At 37.8% G+C, this 23,342-nt stretch overlaps 2 protein-coding genes across 6 annotated transcripts; one reads left to right on the forward strand and one right to left on the reverse strand.

Moving 5' to 3' along the window:
* Positions 1–710: 710 nt before the first annotated feature.
* LOC100649528 lies at positions 711–13,762 on the forward strand. Its single transcript, XM_003394216.4, has 6 exons — positions 711–1,152; positions 2,263–2,308; positions 3,194–3,424; positions 3,517–6,274; positions 6,416–6,647; positions 6,737–13,762. Exons 1-6 carry the CDS (start codon positions 1,096–1,098, stop codon positions 6,743–6,745), a joined length of 3,333 nt encoding a protein of 1,110 aa, XP_003394264.2. The 5' UTR covers positions 711–1,095; the 3' UTR covers positions 6,746–13,762.
* On the reverse strand, positions 13,227–23,290 carry LOC100649406 (serine/threonine-protein phosphatase 4 regulatory subunit 4). 5 transcript variants are annotated; one of them, XM_012320712.3, is made up of 16 exons: positions 23,087–23,290; positions 22,118–22,368; positions 21,927–22,000; positions 21,480–21,586; positions 21,067–21,296; positions 20,813–20,941; positions 20,636–20,742; positions 20,358–20,549; positions 20,126–20,284; positions 19,865–20,047; positions 19,336–19,782; positions 19,148–19,265; positions 19,027–19,069; positions 18,926–18,945; positions 18,798–18,843; positions 13,227–18,573 (listed from the first exon to the last, which is right to left on the reverse strand). In XM_012320712.3, exons 1-16 carry the CDS (start codon positions 23,125–23,127, stop codon positions 17,052–17,054), a joined length of 3,669 nt encoding a protein of 1,222 aa, XP_012176102.1. In that variant the 5' UTR covers positions 23,128–23,290; the 3' UTR covers positions 13,227–17,051. The 5 variants fall into 5 exon arrangements, with proteins under 5 accessions (XP_012176102.1, XP_048270617.1, XP_048270619.1 ...); XM_048414660.1 differs by having other exon boundaries at positions 13,227–18,186; positions 23,087–23,288; XM_048414662.1 differs by lacking the exons at positions 21,927–22,000; positions 23,087–23,290 and having other exon boundaries at positions 22,118–22,237.
* Between the last annotated feature and the right edge of the window lie 52 nt (positions 23,291–23,342).

Here is a 23,342-nt window from a genome sequence, read left to right on the forward strand (position 1 = left end):
AGAGGTCCTTACTGTTTGTTCGCACTTTTCGGCTGACTTTTTAAACATTAAATCGGCGTTCTCTCTACTCATCTATGATTAAAAAAACTTCTATCTATAATTTAGTAGTTGTTTAAAAATTATCCTTGTATATATTTATTCATCTTCTGTATTTCCGATGTTTTACCTGTTAGAAGAAAGAAAACCAAATTACATTAAGTGCAACAATTTGATTTTAACTTTTGCAGATAGATGAGATCAATTTACATTCTAAGCACATGTATTTCAAAGTTTGCACTTTCAACTACTATAATTTTTATCCAAGTTTCGAATGTAATTTATGAGAAATTAATTATTATTATTATAGCTGCTGCTTCGAACTGTTGAATAGAATTTGTAGATCTTTATATATGTATTTCGTAGGTTAAAAGAAATGTAGGGAGAACGTTGTGGAATTAATTCGGAAGACATAATCACAAAAGTTCACGAATTCACCTTCTTAATTAATTTCTTTTACTAATGAAAATTCAGTACATCATGAAGTATGATATACATAATATATAAATGGACCATCGTTTGCGAAAGCTTACAAATTTATGTCGAAATAACATAAGGAATAGGAAATAGTATGTGAACTTTTAATTTTTTAAATTCAGTTTTCTGTAGAGAATTCGAATTGTTAGCGCGAGAGTGGCGTGCGCCTGCTGTTGTAAACGGTACCCATTGATTCCAGCGGCGCTTGCGAAGAAAGTTTGTCGAAGTAAAAAACGTAGATGCTACGCCACTGGACCAAAGTGCAGGGGAATGGATAATGTGCAGAATACGGTTTCGAAAGGGAGCAGGACCGCAGTAGTGCACGCAGCAAGTCAAGATTGTCAAGATGGATGCTCGGTGCTGTCGGTGCGGAGTATGGATTTTGCCGCGTGATTCGTAAACGAGAATTGTCATTGTTGTTCAGTGAGCAAAAAAGAAAAACGTGTGTCGGGAAGCATTGTTGTTCATGGTGTTCCAAGGTGTTCCATAGTGTCTCAGTATGCAGCGTTAAGTAAACGGAATGCTTTCATATAGTGATGAGAAAAGCACCTAAAAGCAGTGCGGTAGTAGCGGCCTTCTACAATGGTGGATAACAATTGTATTATCGAGGGAAACGTCAAATTTCGCGACGGCAAAAAGGTAAGTACTTTCGTTCGAATTTTTTCTTAAACACTTATCTTTTTTTCATTTACCATCGAGGTATCTAATTAATATCAGCAGAATAATTGCTTAATTCAATATTCGTTAAAATAACATGGTTTAATTTATCTCACAAATCTGTGTAATGTAATATTACACGATGCTCGTTCATATCTTCGCGAAGAAATTTAACGATGCTCCGCTCTGATAGATCATAATTCAAAGCAAACTCACGTTCATGTTTAATTATTCCAAAGTCACTTGAGTACGGTACAGTTTCAATAAAAAAAATTATATAATGATGTAAGGATCTTGCGCTAACGCGCTCGGCAAACAGTTATATATACATATATACATCGCATATAAGGTGTATATGTATAAGCATTCATTGAATCAATGAAAAATATGAAAGTCAGAATTCAACTAAAATGTGATTAAATTTTGTCTCTCTTGTGAACATACACCATAAATTGTAGTAATATGTTGAAAATTATGTTGTAAAAAAATTTATAATTTTATACATTCAATTAAAACTTTTTCTATATAGTTAAATATTAATTAGCAGCCATGCTTCATGTAGTAATTGAAAACTTGAATGTTTCAATGAGCCTGTGTTAGTATCAAATATTTATTTCTTTATGCCCATTGAAATTTAAGTACAATGGTGAAGTTTATTTGTCATGGGCAAGAAGTCAAATTAAGGTATCCTGATGTGATTTCAATGAACATTACAACTTTTAAGTAGTTTGTTGAAGGCTTAAGGAAGTATTTAATGTGAAAGAAATGAAGAGCCACAAAGCCATAAAAAGCTAGCTCATTTTCTTTTATTTACATTGGGGCATCAAAGAAATCATTCAGATGAGAAAGGGTAGGAAACTCTTTTATTTTTATCACAGGGGTACAGGGGTCTGAATAGATTCAGGCAAATGTGTATTACATATGTATATGTTTCCCTGCATAATAAGTCTATGCAAACATGTAGCATACTAATATATGATATTCATGCATATGATTACTAGTCATGTTTGTCGACACTGTATCAAATGATATCAATTTAATAAAGCAATTATGTCTGTATTGAGTTATTCAAAATTGTCTGTTGCATTACAGTGGAAATCAAGATGGTGTGTCATGAGGAAGTTGTCACCAGTTGCAGGTAAAAATGTGTTTTTATATTCTTTTAATGGACTTCATTTTTATTTGTACAATTAAGGAGTATACTTGATAAGAAATCACTTTGCCTTTTATGTCACCTACAGAAGTATAAGATATTATCACTAACATAAAATATGAGAAATCAACTGTAGATAGTAGACAGGAAGTGTTGGATATTTTATAGCACATATCTCTGTTCTTGGTGTCAAAGATGAAAGCACTTCCCTTTTTATATAACATCTGTGCATTCCTCACAATGAATCATTCTTGTGCACCATAAGAATGAATCCCTTTAATCTTATCAATGCTGATAAGAAAATAATAATGTTTGAGCTACAAGGAACAAGGGAATGCCAGATGTTGCAAACTGGCCCTAAAAAGCAATGCCAATTCTATTTCCTACCACATTCCTAATCATATCTCCTGAAAGAATTTCCTTACTTGTTATCAGCATAAAGAATCTCTCCCTCTGATTCTGTCCAAGGGTGGCAGCTGGCACATCTGTTATGGATTGACTAGCTGGAGAAACAAAAAATTTCCAAGAAGAGCTTTGCTTCTGGCAATAACCATTAATACCTGACCCTAGTAACTCGAGGATATTTTAAAACTTAGGGACACCAGTACCTCATAAATTTTCTTTAGGGAGAATTAGTTAAAAGTACATAGAAGGGTCTCAGAATGAATTTAGTGCGTTTCTACGTCTGTATAACTATATTAATAGCATGTTGTGCTCGTCAGTTAGCGTGTGAAGTGTCGTTGACACATTTCGTTCGAAAGATCTTCGATAAAAAGTACTCGTTAAAGAAATTTTTCATTAAAAAGTCTTCGACCGTTTGCATATTTCAAACAATGCACGTTGTTTAGAAAACGTTATACTCCTTTGTAGATTGTCTTCATTTACAACTTTACGGAGATAGCAAGGATCGATATAAGCAAGGTCAAACGAAAGCTTCATTAAGTTTGCAACATTTTCTCGGCGTAGAGAGTGGTTTCACTCTTGACAAGGAATCCAATACTATAGCTATAATATGCCAAGACGTGACGGTTGTTCTGGCTTTCGACACTAGAGAACGATTGATACAATGGCAAGTGAAAATCTCGAACAACTTGGGCGAAGGTATGGGCTTCAAAAATAAAAAAAAAAATTACTTAAAAAAATCAGCAATTGAAAATTCACGACCTAACACGATATTTATTTTACTCCCACAGATCAGCAGTTTCTGATACTGATCTCCACGGTTCCATCGAAAGCAAAGCTCACAAATGGACCAGCACATTTACACATTCAAGATCGTCGTTTTTGCATCACCGTCGGCATACCTCCCAGATTAGTCGGTATTTGGGAAATTGCGCATCTTCGACGATATGGCGTGGTAGAAGGACGATTCTGCTTCGAGGGTGGTTCGAGATGCGGACGAGGAGAAGGTCTCCACGTGCTGATAACGGATCAAGGAGAAGATATCGTGAAGATGCTGCAATTAGCGGCAGAGGGGAAACTGACCAAAAAACGACCGGTTAGCAGAGAACAGATAGCGCAGGAGAGCCCGCGTCGTCAGTTCTCTCGATCGGAAACAAGGGCCAGCGATTTTTTCCCCTCGGCTATTTACTCGTCCACATATGAAGAGCAGTGCGACAGCTGCAAGAACGAAAGCTCCCCCTATTGGTCGTCCACTGAGAGTAGGCAACAAACAGAGCTCGACAGGGATTACAGTAGCAGAGACACAGTCTCCGTGTCGGAATTGACCGATCAGCCAGGCGAATGGCGCAGCTGTTCTCTTACTCGTCAAGGAACATCCGCTCTCGAGAGATGCGCTAGCTGTATCAGCAAGCTAGGAACTGTATCCAAATCGTCGACTTTAGCCACCACGACCGGAGCAAGCAGTATAGGCAGTCCAGCAGGAACGATGAATAATTTTGGTTGCCATCTACAGCCACGTACGCTCGATCGGTTATCGTTATCCTCGTACAGTAGTAGCAGCCACGACAGTGACTATTCCAGTTCACAGCAGATGGAATGTCACTGCTCGCAAAATTCAAAGAGCTCGCAACAACAAACGAGCGTTCATCGCGTGTCGCCAAGCCCTAGCGCACTGCCACCGAGACCTCCGAAACCGTCCCAAAACACTGCCACGAAGAAGGTTAAGAAACCTCCTATGCCCTTGCCAAACGAACAAGTCTGCGTGCACTCGCGTAGCAAGCAGCAGCTGGTTGTACGAAATGCAACCGCTGCTGCTGGTCCTTACGAGAATTACGACGTACCCAAAACAATCTTGGGCCATCATATGCTGTTAGAACAAAGTTCCCAACCGGATCAGTATTACGACACGCCAAGGAAAATTAAAGAATGTCTAGCACTGCCAAAAACCTATCCTAATTACGATACGCCACAGGCGCCTCAAGCTGTGGTATTACAACAATGTGGTTGTCCGGCTAAACTCACCGTTCAATCTCCCAGATCCTCGGGTTGTCCCTGCCAAAACATGATGAGTTGGGCTGGTTTTGTATTGCCGTACTGCAGACGTGGAGCAGGAATTGAACCAACCGGTGTTGCCGTACATCCCGTGAAACTTTCTGGAGAAGGTAAGATGCCTGTTGTGAACGCAAGCGGGGAGATCGCGATTTACGCGACGGCGAAACGGCCGAAGAAGTCGGAGAAGTCGGAGAACGACGAAGACAAGAACAAAGACAATTGCGAATGCCCAGAGAATAGAACAAACAATTACGAGAACGTCGAGCCTGTTATCGACACGCAACCTGAGTCTAAACAAACGAATTACGCGAACATAGACTTTACCCAATCTCTCGAACACTATGAAAACAGCAAAGATCTTTTAGCAAAAAGTGGAATTTCACAGGAGGAAATTGAGAAGTTTTCCAATCAAATTAAGGACGAGACATCTGAACCGCCCACAGAAGATTCGTCCAAGATATGCCAGAAATGTGGCCACGTTAAGGACCGAGAGAACGATTACTTAGTCATGGATCTCGAAAAGCAAACACCAAAGAAACCGTTCTCTGGATACCTACCGATGCAGCCAGCGCACAATGCTTGTTCAAAGGAGATTTTGTCGAGAATTTGTAGCGGTATAAAGAGCTCGAGTAACCCTGCGTTATCAGGTTCCGCGTTAAGCGAGGGAGGGAAAAAGAGATCCGATTCTGAATTTCGCGTTCCAGGTTCGGCGATGTTGTCTAGTCCGTACCTTAGACGCCGTTACCTGGAGGGAAATAGCGGAACAGAATCCAACGGGAACATTGGTCTATTGTTGAGAAAACGATCTTACTCTGCGGAATCTGCGCACTATTTGGACGATGAGAATCATACGTTCCCATCGACGTTGACCATTCACAAATGTTCCAGCGAAGCGGACAAAGCTTCCCTGGTTAGAGGGGAGACTCATTCTCCGTGCGTTAACTCAGAAGTCAAGATAAATCAAGATAGCGGGCAGATATCGATAACCTCACCTCAGCCGTCATTCATAAAAATTCGACGCTCCTCTTCCGTTCCATCCAAGACCGGTCACAATAGAGACTCTTCTAGTAGCAACGACTCAGGCGTTTCTACGGGATCTCTTAGTCACAGAACAGCGGAATTTGTCGAGTTCGAATTGTCATTGACCCCATCGACGTCGGCGAGAAAGCAAAACGTGTTGTCAGTTTATAGGAAGAGTCCACCGCCTACGTGTTATCACAGCAGCCTACCAAGGAAATCCAAGTCCAGCGATCCGCTTCGAGAGTTGTCGTTTCAATTTCAAAAGATTAAGATTCCTACAAAATCCTCTTCAGCGGAAGCCGATATTCCCACGTGTTTACCTAAGGCCACGAAAGGATTCAATAGTCCAGGGGAAGTGTCCAATGCTCCTTATATCGACTCGCGAAGCACAAGCAGCGGTACATCCGATATGTCCGACTACATCGAGACACTGTCGTTGTCGTCCCACTCGTCATCCGATACGCCAGACAGTCTGAGGTAAGGTACTCGTGTAGAGAATGTAATTGTTACGTTTTCTTAGAGCTTCTTCGCCCTCTAGCGAAGAAACACCGACCAAGCGTAGAAGAGGTCATTAAGAAGAGAAGATGAATGCTCAGTCTTTTACTCGGTTTTTTGTAGACTGGGTGGCAGAGCAGTGGCAACGACGCTTCGTCCTCGCAGCGGGAAAGAGTATTACAAGATTGACAGAAGTATTCTTGTTGAGCAAGGAAGAACGTTGACGACGCCATCCGCCAATTACGCGAATATTACCCCGGTGCTTGAGAAAAGCGAGTCCCCTTCGCCTGGATACATGAGTAGCTCTCCCTTTGAACAGCCACAACCTACTCGTGAACACTTTTTGTTTCCCGATGTGAGTAGAATGATTAACGGAATTGTTGCATTACGATTACGCTAACTCTCTGTTAATAATTTATGCTTATTGTTTTATTCTTTTTACAGGAAGCTTGAACATAGCAACACTGTTTGGCAAGAGAGCGGAAAACTTGAAGTTCCTAGGAATTCCAAACAAAACCAGTAAGAGTATTCATGGTAGAAATTATAATCGGGGCATCGTGACTGTTTACACTATACGCAGGTATCTAGTAACTGACCATTAACGCTCTTCGAAGCAGCACACGGTATGAAAGGTGCATTTCGTTAAACCGGGAAGAACGAGGATATCATCTTCCAGTGGTCCAAGGTTCAAGAATCATAGTAAGGAATTTATTCAGAACGGTTATCTTTCTGCGTTCTTTACGTCTTTTTATGATAATGTCTTCTTACAAAGCGAACCCGCACAATCAAAAAGAACCTAACAGAGGGGAGTTTTCGTAAGAGAATCTAGGTTCTAGCGTATAGTCGAAATGAAGTCAATATACAATTGAAATACTTCCTACAACGACTCAAACAATTTCTAAAATATGCTCAATAAGAAACTGTAATAGTTTGTATAGTAAGAATCCTGCCCTAGGATAAAAACAAATGTGTGCATTGTATACTTTATATGAGTATATCGTTTTTTGGATATGTTTTATTTTATATGAGTATACTTCTATATAGGGTATTGTAAAGCGGTTAAACCAGAGGATTGCAATCAACGCATTCTGTGTTTATACTGATTAACGCGATACCATCAATTTACATTCTAAAATATACAACAAAAAGATAAAGCAGATGGAGAGGAAGAAAGAAAAGAAAATGCAATGAAAGTAGTCAGTTGCATAGCGTTCACAGGGTTTTCAAATCTTTACTAGTTATTTTCTAAAGGCTTAAGATAACATTTATATAGCCGTGAAATGGTCTTCTTTTTAACGAGATTTATATGGTGGATATCGTAGTCTCTGGGCAATCAAAGATGGCACTATGTATAGATTATAAACAAGATTTAAATAAGTCCTAAGGATACGCGAACTGATATAAAACTCGAATTATTTTTATTGAACATTTTAATGGTTCATGGGCAGACATTTTTATTCGTAATCATTCTCGTCGTAATACGTTCCCATTTTTACACATTCATGTACATTCGATTTCATATGATTTTCCTACTAGATTTACGTAGATCTACGCAACGAATTAGTTCTTAGAATCATAATTGCAATATTATATTTCTCTTCTCATTTTTTATTCGTAATAGTAGCAAACGTACTTAAGATATTTTTTATTCGTACTTAAGATATATCTATGTCGTTTCGTATGCGCGAAGAACGTATATGTCTATGGAATTCTTTACGAAAAAAAGCGACAAAAAGAAAAAAAAAAAAGAAACGAAGAATATTTATTTTTACTTCAACGGTGCAGGATCTTTTTGATAATAAAAGTATATCGTAGACGATTAAGCGAGGGAGCTAGTACGACGTATCGAAGGGAAATCGAACTAGTTAGGCCTATTTTACGTCTGCACGGCTTCGAACTTTCTTTTGATTGCCATTAACAAAAAAGAAAAAGATTGATTATATATGCGCGAGTTGTAATTGCGAATTTTTTCATGGCATACAATTTTTCTTGCTTATGTCGAAATCGCGCATGAAAAGCAATAAAAAAGAGAAATAAAACATAGATACGCGCGCAAGGTTACGCGATTGTTAATAGAATCTTGCACCGAGGATAATCGAGTTTTGGAACGCGCTGGTCGGGCTGGTCGATATTGATATTATGCAATGCAGTGATACTGAACGCAATAATAGAAATGCTAGGAGTTATATGGCCATTAAGAATGAAAAGAAAGAAAAGAGAGAAAGAGAGAGAGAGAGAGAGAGAGTAATGAAAGAATCGATATCGAGTGTTTTCGCAATTGAAATATATTAAAGCGGATTATTCTCTGTTTCATGTACATGTTACGCTCCGCGGAGTGGATAATCAAATCAGTATTCAGAATCAAAAAGATCAACGGTAACGTGGGTTTACCATGCGTATTAGAGGTTCATTGAACAATGTAAAGTTAACCGGGAATCATGATTCAACGACAATATAGATTGTATTCCCACCCCCGTCGCCCCTCTCCAACACTCAAGGAATTGTTTTCATCGAGTCGGAACAGAATTTGTAATATACGATAAATTGTAATAACTCTCTAACATTACTACGTCCGTCGATGATTTTTCGAGGTTATGTTCTGGTCTAACCTTTTTTACTTTTTTCTATTAGAGCAATCGCAACTATCGCTGTAGCAATGCCACGCTTGTCCTTTTTATCACGCCGCGGTTTTTTGTAAGGATCCGAAGCGAAACCAGCCACGAGCAACTAGCTCTAAAGGCTGTTTCGCACACAGAGCGATTATGTATAAAGAATTATATACTTACAGTTGACTTTATAACGAATTGTAAAAGTATTAAAGTAGTATTAATCACAAGACTGAATGAAAAAAAAAAAAAGGAAAAGAGAGAAGAATGAAATAATAGTTGCTGTGTGATTAAATCGTAGGAAATATCTAAAGAAGCTAGATTTATATATCATTTTTTGTTCACGCGTGTGGCTCCCTTCAAGCGCCATTTTCCGATTAACCATTTTTAATCAGGGAGACTCTTCTCTCCCTTTTATTTTCTACTCTGCATTCCGTGCATCGAACTTGTGTCTGTGTCTTCTATAATATCGTAGATATGGCGAGACGTAAACGCAAAAGAAAAGAAAAATACGGAGAAACAAAAATAAGGTTAGACACTTGTCGTGCTTGGCAAATTTAACAGGTACCAAGCCGCTCTGCTCTGTCCAAGCTGTCCGAATTTCATATGCTTAATTACATTACGAGAAACTCGTATTCTCCATACGAATGATTTATAGAACACGGCACGAAGGATGCTTGTCGAGCAAGAATCGTACGAATATTATTAAAATGTCAAGATTATCCGAACGTAGAATTAAATCGATCGACCTTTATATTTCTCTCGCGAGGGTCGTAGAAACCCGGAGGAAGTTGTTAGAACGTAACGTCGAGAAAAGGTATAATCTTTAAGATACAAGCTGACATTGTACCCCACGATTTTCCAGTAAATATTGTATAATATCAAAAGGAATAATAGAGATGCGTGACGAGAGTGCGTCCACGGATTTATTACGCGACTCTATTATACGTTGCATCCGATGATTCCCAACCGAAAAGAACGAGTTTCGAAGCGATCGAAAAATGAAACGTCTCGACGAGAGTGTACGGTTTAACGTGATCGCTATTATCGATTCTACGTGGCGGCGTAAGAATTGGGAATCGGTTCTACGAACACATGCTAGTCAAAGTTAAGTACTATCGTAGCGATAATATATTTTTACTGTAAAAGGGACTATCGCGGACAGGTCGAAGGCTGAGCACGCGCTCCATTGTACGGAAGGGGCTCATTATTCGAGCGACCAAATCGCCAATTGAATCGTTTTTTCTTCTTTATCATTCCATTTTTAGAAAAATATTCGATTGCAACGTACAAAAATCGAATCGTATCGTGTAATTACAAATGCTAACAAATAGCTTCTAGTCAACAAAGGATCAATCCGAAAAGTACGATGAACGCAGAAGAATAATCAACTCGAGTTTCTTGCACGTTGCCATACAACGTGTTCGATACACTCTGATACGCTCTAGAAAAAACACGATCCCTCCAGGCATTCGAACGAGCTTGAGACGAGATGACGAGGAATTGCTGGAAGTCGTGAAGACGCGTGCCAGCCTTCGAGCCTCGAACAACCATATCTAAGAATTTACTAACGATATTATTGATCACGAATAGTGAGTAACGTTTTTCGAGGGTATTATATATAATATATATAATACATATATATATACATACATATATATATATATATATATATATATATGTATATTATATATGCTCTGTTTATAATTTCTGTACATATAATCGGTGTGTGGCATTAGCGTAACCAAGGTTTCTTTATTTTGTGATCCGAGAGAATCGCCGCTAGAGAAGATGAGGCACGACTTTTACTTAATGTATATACGAGATAATATACAGAAAGAAGAGAATGGAACGGCTCGAGAGGAGATTGAGAGATATCTATCTAGCGTGACGAAATGCGCTGAGATCGTCTTCGGTAACCATTAACGCGTTTCGATTGATTTTGCTCGCGCGTGACAATGCCGCTTCGTGTAATTGCACGTTCAACGATGGAATAATTGGTTCGCGAGAAACAAAGAGAGAAAGAGATTTAATGGCGGGAGAACCGCGAGCGGTTCGTATTGTCGTCGTCAGGGATTATTTATGCGATACGAGCAATCTGAAACGCTTTACCGCGCGTACACATATATACACATGTATACAAACAGAGACACACGTACACACAGAGATATTATAGCGTACGAGCGTCAGAGACAAAACCAAAAAGGTAAGAAGAGAGACAGACAGACTGGCGATATTTCTTCTCTCCGTGTGAATTTAAATCTGTCTTTTTTTCTAAATGTGTGTGCAATGGTGTCGCGATCGGTTTTCAAGGAAAGAAACCAATCGCGAATCATTTGTACGTACACGCGAACACAGATACATAAGCAATCCGTTCCTCGTGGTCGTCGATGCTACCGACTCGACTCGAAAGTATTCTCGATTGCACGCGATCGTAGTAATTACAGGTAAAAATGGGGGAAGTGCAATCGAGGGAAACGCGCTGCGTCTTCCTACGCTCTTCGATTCTTACTTAACGCGTCCTCGTTTCTTCTGCGATATCGTCGAGCCACCGATAAAAGGATATTTCAGTTCGACGAACTGCTAATGGCTGTTTGCTTCTTAAAGTACATTCTTAAGGTACATCCTTCTTATATTTCGAGTATACGATCTCTGGTTGGATGATTCATGGTCGTACCTTCGACAGTACCAAGAAAGTTAGAAGAAGCTTGTTATAACTCTACCGTGATTCTCGAATTTGTATATCTCGATCTTACATTCAATTTTGCAAACGAACACAGATCTTTGATGTTTGACGAAAATGGCTAACGTGAAATTACGATGGCAAATCTTTTTTTACTTTGTTCGAACTTGATTTTTTAACGTTGGAAAAATACAACTCTATTGTAATTACGTAGAATACGCAATACGAACAACAATTATTTACGCTGTCCCGACTAATTAGAAAAATACTCGATCAGCTATCATTCGACGAGATTCTCAATAAAATATTCATCTTCGATTTGTAATCTATCTACACGATACTCGATTTAAATACGCTGCTTTCCTTCTTAATCGTTTTGAGCAGCTTTACGCGTGCGATCCAACCGTCTCCGTGTGCCAGGTAAAGAAAAGAAAAGACGTTAAGCGCAAGAATGCGAGGGCTATTTCGACGAGACCGATAGCATCGAGTCACGAAGTCTCCTGTACATACTTCTGCCGCAGACAGTCTGCTGATCAGACGGACGATGATCGTGTGCAAATGAAAGAACGCTATAGATATAACGAAAGAAGTAACACGTTGGTTGCACGCGAGTCATTCCAAGCGAGCTGGTTCCGCGTAAACGATTCGCATGTGATGAATACCGTGCCATCTTTATTCAGCTATTATTTATAACCTTAAAATGGCACGCGTTAAGGCGATAGATGTGTACTTACGTGAAAGAATCGGAAAGGGGAATGCGTGAATTCCACTAGACGATAAGGGCATACATTGCATGAGTACCGACAGAAGGAGAGAAAAGAAAAATGAGCAGATCGGAATCCGTTTACTTTGACAATCCGTTCTCGACATAAAACGAAAGAAAATATTCAGTTCGGACTGTTCGAATGTACTACAAAGGATTCGAAAGAACGATCCTCGTTTTAAGCGAAGATATCGTTCAGAGAAATAGAGAAAATTTATATAAAGCCAATCGCGAGAAATCGTCCTTCGACAGTGTGTTTAAGTTCTACTCCCCCCCCCCTCCCCTGAAAGAGTTCTACGAATTAGAAGAGGAAAATATATAGAATGGAAAGATGGTATTTTACAATTGCGGGATGGAAGGTGTTTGTTGTCGAGAATCTCGAGAAAATATTTAATATACATAAATGCCGCGTTTATTTTCGAAATCCTCATTATTATAGCGTAAACATCGGCGCGTTTAAAGGCGCGACGATGAATTCGACGGATTAAAAGTAAAAAGAGCGAACGAAACGCTAAAGCGACGGGAGCTTACGTACCGGGCCATAATCACACGTTTAAAACGCATTCCATCGAACGGCGAATGGAAATTTCCGATCGATTTATCTTTTTCGAAGTTTTTTATAATCAAGGTAAGCGGGTGCGTGTGAATGAGCGAGGGTGATCGAAGTAAAAAAAAAAAAGGAAAAAAAAATTCATTATTACGTATTTCGTAAGTAAATTATAAAAGGAACTCATACACAGTTTGTAGCGACTCGAGTCACTGATTTATTAAGAAAGTAGAAGAAATAAAGAGATTAAAAAGAAATTCTCCGTTTACTTCTCCTTCTCCCTGTTTCTTTTATGGGAAACAAATTATCAGGCGATAAGATCGTTAAGAGACGGGTTGTGTAACAAAAAAAGTTCGATTTATTGTTCGTAACGTATATTAAAACAGATGTATAATATCGACAGAGCCAATATAATCTACGATCGCGTTGTTCTTTAGTCTCTTCACATTTAACTAGATTTTTGTTTTGTTTCTTACAGGTATACCTCACAAAAATACACTTCTCTCTGTTTGTAACATTCCTTATTCTTTACGGGAGCAGTTACGAGTAATAAAAATATCGTTCGACGAATTTCATCGTTCATCATGCGCGACGTGAACGATTCTTCGCGTTATTTATTTGTTTCCTCTTTGTTCTCGCGTTTAAATATGTATCTTTATTTTATGTTACTTTATTTTTTTGTTTGTCATCACAGATTACTCCTTCCCGAAAGAAACACGCAGGCCATAGCGTTCGATCTCTTTTTTCCCTAACAGTTTCTAACGCGATAAATTCAATTGACGCACGACGTGCTTCTTTTCTTTCTTTCTTTTTCGTTCGATAATCACCACGCTGTTATTCGTTTTTTAACACGGTCGACGACCGACGTTTATCCAGGGTCGAAAAAATTCTATCTCTCGAGAGTATTCTCGATTTACGACGTTTACGTACGCGATATACGTAACAATATGTATAATATATATATATATAACAGTGTCAGCGATAAAAGCGCTCGTCTCTTTCTTTCTCATTTCTTCTCCCTCTTTTTTTTCTATCCTTTTCCTCTACGTATACAAAGAAACGAATACGTTAGATAACAATTACGTAAAACGAGCGTAGCACGAGTGTGTGTACTTCTTATATATAATATACTGCGTATTTTTTTTTTTTCTTTTACTTTCTGGCACAAAAGTTAATATTAACGTACACGGTAAGAGATCTGTACAAAAATAAGGAGCAGCATTTTAAGCGATTATTTCTTGGCGAAAATTCGACATTCGAGAAACTTTACTTTCTCCCTGCATTTTCCTAGTTATCCTTCTAAACATGCCCGAGTAAACATGCCCTTCTTCGTTTTCTACTTTCACTTGCTTTTCTTCAAACTGCGCCTCCCCGCGCTACGGCTGATCCTATAGTTGCACATTTAACAATTTGTTCAATTTTTGTTAAATCATGTATACTTAGCGTGTGTGTATATATATATATATATAGTATATATATAGTATATTCTAAGATTTCCTATAAAAAAGAAGTTTTTTCTTTTCATCGCATGGTTAACCAACAACCGTACGATTATGCGAAACACACACGCACACACACACACACACGCGCGCTCTTTCTATAAATTCAACGCGTCGTAGAACGATAGAAATTTCTATCGAGAAATAATGTCTGTACTCGATAGATACGAGTATCATCGGATCCGTGTTTGTCATTAGACTCGCGAAATCGTACGGCTGACGCTACCCTAAAGTTTCCTATAAAAATAATACAACAAGCTTCGCTATGTTATTATACATATATAAGTCGGTAGCCGTACGATCTTACAATTATAACAAAATAATTAATATCGTTACGCGGCAACAATCGATCGGTAAATTGCGTCTCTTTCTAGTCCCTAAGCGTAAAGAGCGTGATCTATTCTCGATGTTCGGTAGCTTGTACAAGAAAAAAGACTATATCATCCTGCTCGTAAAATCGACGGTAAAATCAAATAACGATTAACTGCTATACAGGCGAATCTCGCGAAAAACGGATTGACTAGCGATTATTCAAAAACGTTCTATATAAAATCGAGTTGTTATCCTCGGAAATAGGATCGGAGAAACGAACGAAAGATGATGAGAGGTCGAAACTAGACGGACAAGCATCGAGCCTAACGAACCAGTTATTAATACGTATAAGAAGAATTAGTCGATGCCTCGATTCTTGAACAATATTTTTATATAAGTCTACTACATAACTACTGTAATCTTCCTTTATTCGAGCAACGTATCGAGACTGTGATATTAAATATCGGACGTGAATATCGTATTAGTTGCACGATACATGTATTTTGGGCGTTATTTTTCCAAGTTTCATCGTTCGACGGTACGGTCACCCTCTTTTCAGGCGTTGAAGTCTCCAGCATCTATTCAATGGCACTTGCACTGTGAAGCTTACATAGTATATGTACATGATACAAGTACATAATGCCTTTAAGGGTTTGTACGTTGATACTTAATCGTATCGTTTAGATAACATCTTTGGCTTCGAAGCGTCTTATTATCCTTCATTTCAATTTTTTTCATCCTTCATCCCAAAATACATTTATTAAAAGCTCAATGAAAATATTCTGCGAAGATATTACACGTGCCCTTCCTATGCTGTACACCTGTACACCTCTTGTCGTTATTTCGTTCCACGATAAATTTATTAACTTTTCTTCCCTCTCTCGGTGCTACTTTATTAATTAGACATTCGCTAAATTGTCTTGGTCAGTCTATATACATATATATATAATATATATTAATATATGCGTGATTTTTCTCTGTAAGACTGTATGATATTTTCGTAGATATTTCTCGTTTTAAGACACAACAGTAACTCCAGTCCGCTATATAAGAGGATAATTATAATCGTTCAACGTGTTTAGAGGGAATCGGGGAATCGAGAATCCCTAAAGTTGCGCTCAAAAAGATTTTGTTTTTTTTTTTCGTTTCTCGTCAGTTCACTCCTCCTTCTTCGAATAAAAATTAACCATTCGTGTCGTTGTTTGTAAATAAATCGAAAATTACGATAACTGGTATACAACGATCTCTACGCAACGCGATACAATAATGGAAAACGATTAAATTAATATAACGCTGTCTGTTACAAATAACGTATAATACATACGCGCATCTACGTATACTGTACCAAGCTGGTTCTCTGTGAATTCATGCTATATTAAAAAAGGTCATAAAAATTGCGGTAAAAGGTCCTAGTAAAAACTATCTACCTTCGTTAAATGAATTCGTTGAAAGGAAGATAACGATGACGGGGAAAAAAGCGAAATATAAAAATCGTATCTAACGTTTAAAAAACGCCATTTCACGGACGTTGGAAAACGAGAGCTGCTTTTTATAGCTATTCAAGACTAGACCTACAATTGGCTACTAAGATAATTAAACTCTATCTTTCGTTATCTCTTTTGTATAGTTTCCTAAATGTAATAATCTATTAGAATATATTCGATTAGCGAGTAAACTTTGATAGAGCAATACGTATTAGATATGCAGCTATAAAATTAAAGTGCAAAATAGTCTTATTTTTTACTCTTACGAACTGCGATACGGCATCGTCTAATAAAACAGTCTTCCAACTCAAGCATGCGTGTCCGTACAACTTGTACAAACGCTAAAACACGCGATGCATCTTTCCAAACGATATATCGAAAGATAAATGTTTTCTTTTATAATTTAACATGGAAATACTTTGGACAAGATAAAATAACTAAAAAAACTATCTTGTGTAAAGCACGCGTTAACGGTAATAAACGCTTTTTACCACTTGCACACGAATAGAAAAATTCATCGTTAAACTCGTTAATAAAAAGTGGGAAATGTACAAGGCCTTTTAAAAGAAACGATCGTCAACTACGGACGAAACGAACCTAGTCGAGACAATCTCGTAACAGTTTCTAAATACGTCGTTATTTCGTTAAAGAAAACGTAGACTTTGTGAACTTCAGATTTTCTAAAAGATCAAAATGCATAAAATAAAAGGTATCCCGCGAAACTTTCTATCTTTCCGACGCACAACATGTTTGCAATTATAATATGCGAACCAGCACATACAGTTATTTTCTTTTTTCTTCCCCCTCTCCTTTTACACGGAGATTTTAATTTCTCGATACCTTAAATGCGTTCCGTGTAATTACACTAATACAATTGGTACTCCTCGAACTTTCGGCACAGCTTGTCGATCTCCTCGTACCTTAATTGCGAACCTACGGGGCTGGAAGCCCTGGTAGCTGGTGCGGTTCTACTACGACGTACAAAATTTCTTAAGGGTATTTTACTATGTCCCTGATTATGATTCACGTCTAAGGTCGAATATCGTCTTAGAGCCCGGCTTAAACGTTCCGAAGGTGTATAGTCGGTCACGTCTAAGCTATGCTGAGCCTTCAAGATAGGCTTAGTCTCTTTCGTATCCAGCATCTTTAAACTAAAATTCGCAGAGTGTCGTTTAGTCCTGTCCAGCATACACTTTGACTGTATGATCTTGGGCTTGTCTTTATCCATTATCAGTGAGTTCCGGCGTTTCATCTTATCGTCCATCGACCTATCCTGATTTACGCTGAACCCGAACCTAGATCTCATCAGAGGCCCGAGATATAATGGATCCTTCTTGTCGAGCTGTTGATTCTCCTTCACTAAACTCAAACCATCCTCGTAATCGATCGATCGTAATCTTATACCTTTCGCTTGATTAGTTCCATTGGTTCTCCGTTTTATACCATCCTCGCATTCGGCGGAGAGATTTCTCTTGGGCTTTCCCTTGTCGAAATTGGCGGAGTTCCTTTTAGTCCTGTCCAACGTGCACTTTGACTGCACAACCTTCGGCTTGTCCTTATCCATTATTAACGAATTTCGTCGTTTCATTTTGTCGTCCATCGTTCTCTCCTGATTCACACCGAATCCAAATCTAGATCTCATCAAAGGGCCAACGTATACAGGATCCTTCTTACCCAGCTGTTGATTTTCTTTTACCAGTCTCAATCCGTCCTCGCAATCGATAGAAGTTCTGACATCGTCCGACTGATCGACATTCGTTCTTCGTTTCATGCAATCTTCGTATTCAACGGAAGAGTTTCTCTTAGGCTTTCCCTTGTCGAAATTCATACTGGTAGGCCGAGCATGATTCACGTTGAACGAAGTTCTTCTCTTACCAAACATGGAATCTTGCAGATGCGGTATCTTAGAGGTGCTTTGAGAGAACTGCACCGGTATCCTGATACCAGCATCCACCAGGAATTCGTCATCCGACAGCATTACCGGTATCTCCGGCATAGAGCTACAAGGCCAACAAGAGTTATAGTGAGCTGCAAGCGTTCTTACAGTGGCAGTGTCCTTGCTGGCAATGTTAGTGGAAAACTCGCGGGCATAATCTCGGGTTAGTAGGAAATTTTGTTGCGATCTTCGCCGGTTCTCTCTCATGATCGCCAAAAAGACAGACCTGGCGTAATCGGACGAGGGACAAGAATGGAAAGCGTATTCTTCCGCATAGTCGCATTCGCATGTTTCCGGCCACAATATAAATGGCAATGCTAATTTCGATCGACTCTGCTGAGCCTTTTGCATTAGATAATCACTGCATGATCCATTGTCAAAGTTAGTATGGGTTGTACTAATATTTGAGTTGGTATGCCCTATTCTTTCCCAAGGATGTGTTAGTTGAATTCTGTTAGATGCAAAGCATGCAGAATTTGATATTAGGTTTTGCATGATATTGTTAGTAAACTAAGAAAGATAGTGAGATTTAACTCTACTTTTTCATCGGTTCTAAAAAATCTATCTCTTCTATTCTCGAATATTACTATTATATTAGACGTTAGCATCATGCTTAAAATTAAAGTTAGTTTTATTTGTATATGCGAGGAATAAGTAGATATGTAATTTATGTACCTCGCTTTTGATCCGTCGCTTGATTGGCGAGGTGAGCCTATGCTATCTGTAATGAATATTACTAATTTTAATCATTGTTGTGAAAAATATTTTACGTTTAATCGGTCGTAACGAAAGCGAATATTTACCTTTCGATGATGTTTGCGGCCTGGACAAAAAGAACGGAATAAATTAGTTCAAAATTTCATAGGAAAATCATTAGACGTTCAAATTATAAAGTATAACTTACATCGTTTTTGATGAGGAATCGGCAGTCACATGTCGCCACCCCCCTACAATTACAGTATTCCAAATATTCAATCCGTAAGTAATAAGAATTGCTATAATTATGGAAATTCACCCTCGCGTACCTTTCTTTATTGTAGCACCTCCGCCTGGAGATTTCCCATTTGCCATTCCTGATAATCTCTTCTCTTCCTCTAACTTTCTAATGTCTTCAGTGCCCTGTTTTGAAACTGCTCCAGATGTCTGAAACAAAGTATTTTATGCAAACACAATTCGCTAACAATGAAAGTAAATTATACTGAATATTACTTACAGCTCGACCTTCGTATTTAAGCGATATATCATCCAATTTTTTTATAACGGATGACAGCTCGGCTAGTACATCTCTATCCTTTTCGCTATTTATTAAATGCGTTATAGTCGATTCTAACAAAGTTAATAATTTTTTATCGGCCGGCATCCGCAGCATACTTTTTAATTGAGGCAACAGAGAAATTACTTTCATTCTTATGTTAGCTACAGGATCTTCTGCCAAGTTCAATAAAACAGTAAAAAAATGTTCCTTGAAATATGCAGAAGAGAAAATTTCCAAAGCCTCTATCATCATACGAACAAACATCATTCTCACGTAACAATTCGGATTACTAGCCAAATCTGAATACAATTTGCTACGAAGTTCTACCCTTTGCATTGGTTTCATGTTATAACGTAAAAGGAAAAGATATAGAGTTCCTGCGGAGAGTCGAACGGGTATTGGCCTCTGCAAGTTAAAAAGAGTATTGAAATTTGATTGTGTCATATATTTTGGTTAAAAACGAAACACGAGTATTTTTAAAACTTACAGCGTGTAATATTCTAAAAAAGGCCATTGGCACAAAATACGAATATATAAAATCACTTGGGAAGTATTTAGGCAATATCTCAAGTTGTGAATGCATCGAAGACACTAATCTCCAATTATGTGTAGCTGCTATTTCCGACTCACATTTCAATAGAGCTCTACCAATTTCCATAACAGTGGAATCCTGCAGTCGACAAACAAATTAATATAAATAGAGCAAATATATTTCGAAAATGTCCAATTATAAAAAACGCATACGAACCATTTTATCTACTCCAATAATTTGACTTTCAGCCAGGCAATCAAGCGTTAATCCTATATGAGGAATTAAACCTTGTAAAACTTCTTCAGAGTTATCTTTCAATAATTTTATTAGATCTGTTTTTATCCGTCCACTTTTTGGACCTAACACCTTGGCCACCTGCATGGTAAATTATGATTGCTAGTAAAAAGTCATACATCCCAATTTCATATTCCAATCAAAAAAGTCTCACTTCATGGATTCCACACGCTACAGTTCTTCGAACCAAATAATAGTGATCACTCGCCAATGCAGTGAATGTAAGAAGTAATGCATCTGTATCATCCACGGAATTTGATACAAAGATGAACATTGCTGGCAAATTAAACGCGCAACATCTTCTGCATTCTACATATTTTTCATCTTCGTCAAAATTAATATTCATCTAGAAAGGTGTAAATTTATGGAGAAACTTCATTATAAAACACATTCGATTTTATCAGAGTCTATATCGTATTCGTACACACTTACAAATGGAAGATGAGGCTTAGATTCTTTTTTCATTAAAACAATACCCATTTGTGCAAGTTGTTGAAAATATTTTAAGAACCATGTTTTTTCCGTAGGTAATAAGCATGCTAAAATATCAATCGTACATCAATTCATTGCGATCGTGAAAGTAAAATTTAAATTCACAAGAGATCTTACTTTCTAGGCCGAGTACAATTTTTCCAAATTCTTGGGCAATGACGCATATCACGTTATCGTCTGACTGTACAGATTGTGTATTTTCACATAATTTCTTAACAAGTGGCACTATGGTAGTTTTTATTGTATCTGTAAATAATTATAACTACGTTGCATCGCGTTCTTAAAAAACTCGCGTCCAAAAATTAATCGAGACATATTTTACTACAAAAATCTTGGAATGCTTATGATGCACAACTAGTCATTAAGCATACCTTCCTGAAGATGAGGTAGCAAATACGCTATTGTTTGTACAGAGGCGCATCTTACATTGCTTTCTTCATCACTTGCTAATTCTACGAAAGATGGTAGCAAAGCAGATTTTACAGACTCAGCACCAAGGCCTTCGGCAACAAAACGTAGCTGCAAGCAGATACTAGCTCGTACTTCACTATTTACATCCTGACAGAGGGAGTGTACCATTGGTAGAACTTCCTTCTGTATCCTGACAACAATTTCAATACGTATACTTATTTAATGACTTTATTGAGAACAAATTGTCTTTTGGCATATGTTGCATACTATTCAATTTCTGTATGTTTAATCTGTCATTTAAGAATATAGTGTTTAAAAGTTGATACCCTCGATAACAAAAATATTAGATTTTGATAAGATGAAACATACTCACAGAGCAGATTCAAATCTTGTACAAATCTTTCCTAATATCTTGCTGCATATTATCCTGGAGTGGATAGGTTGTGACAATTGCCCTTTGCTTACAGTCAATGGCAGAATCTGTATAATTTTATTTCTATTATCATCCATGATGATAATTATTACATTTGATGATGATGTTAATTATTATATTTGAGTATGTTCAAGTTTCAAAAAATATTTGTATAATTAAGGCTATGTTAAATACATAGCATCTCTTTGCAACATATGAGTTTTGATAGAGTACTTGATGCTTAGTCTAATGCCAGGTAACCAACTAACAGAAAATAAATCAACCTAATTACCAATCTACGATAATCATATTGTAAGGTTGCATATGTGCTACAAAAATTACAATACATTTGCCCTTCTAAATGACAAAGTTTTCTGAATATCAATTTCTAAGATCACCTATACAAACCTGCTTTCTTATGACTTCTACCGGCAGTAACTCTATCACATCCAGTAAGGTCTCCAGCCATGCATGACAGATAACTTTAAATGTACATATATACATGTTTAGTTACATGGAATAATACCAAATGCATGAAACTGTTGATATAGGTTTAACTAGCAACTCTAGTTGTACAAGAGTGAACAAAATTTCTTTACCTGGATCACGCTTTTCAAGGGAATCTAAGATACTTTGAAGGAATGTTCGACTGAAGACATTATGGTTCACAAGTTTCTGCTCTAGGATCGTTTTGAATGTTGTTGAAGCTGCAATATGGAATTCCGTGGATGCTGTAGCCAGTGACTGCTGCACTTTTGGTATCACGCGTGTTATACATGATTCTGAGTCTGTGGCTAAGAGGCTTGGTAATGTTTGTATAAAATTGAGTTTTTGAATTTCATCGCCCTTCCTGCAATAATTATGGATATAACAGCAAATAACGCAAAAACGACAGTTGTATTAACAAATATAGATAATGATGAAAACAACACATTTTTAAATATTAATATTATTTATTATTAAAAATATATTAACTACGATATAAATTAACATGGTAACAATATATTTAGGAAGTATCAAATTTTCTGGAATTGTTAAATTTATAAAAACGATCCCGTCAATCTCGCGTTATTTTTTTTAAATGTATGCAACTTCCAAGGACAGGAATCTTTACATAACATATCCTTTTGGAGCATGTGACAATGTTTTCACTGGTACAACGTGCACGATTCTTAAAGTTTTTATTTCATCGTAAATCCTCATTGTTACAACAAAACACTCGCTATTACGACATCGTTACGCAAAGAGGAAAAAAAGACAATCGATAATAGTGTCAAATCTTCGAACAACCTACACCTTGAAATCTTATTACTTCGAACGAAGTCTTTAGCTAACTGTTTATCAGTTACTCGTAGAATGTCATTTCTTCCGAGTGTCTTTAAAGGACTATAATTAGCAACGCTTAGACGACAGGACAGTATACTCCTTGAACGACGCTGCGTTATTTTTAGAAACCATGCATGGGTTCGAACGAAAGAGAAACAGTCGTGAGAATAAGAGAAGACGGGCGCGACAACTGCGAGTAAGATTCACTAGCTAAAAAGCCATTCTCTATTTCGGCCACTTACCGTGGAGATGTGCTCTTGTACAGAGCTTCCTCTTGCAACATTTTCAAAGCGCATTTTATTCAACGATCGCACGAGAAAGCAGCGAGGACCGATATACTAATTTCTTTGCGTGGACGACGATACACGCGTACGCACTCTCATGACGCACTTGACGCAATAAAAACAACACGACCGAACGTAGATGACAACTAAACTGGGCTCTGACTCCAAGGTATCGATTATATGTGACTTGTCCTACGAGACAGCGAGCAAGACC

Source organism: Bombus terrestris, chromosome 3, assembly GCF_910591885.1.
Source record: "Bombus terrestris chromosome 3, iyBomTerr1.2, whole genome shotgun sequence".
Lineage (NCBI taxonomy): Eukaryota > Metazoa > Arthropoda > Insecta > Hymenoptera > Apidae > Bombus > Bombus terrestris.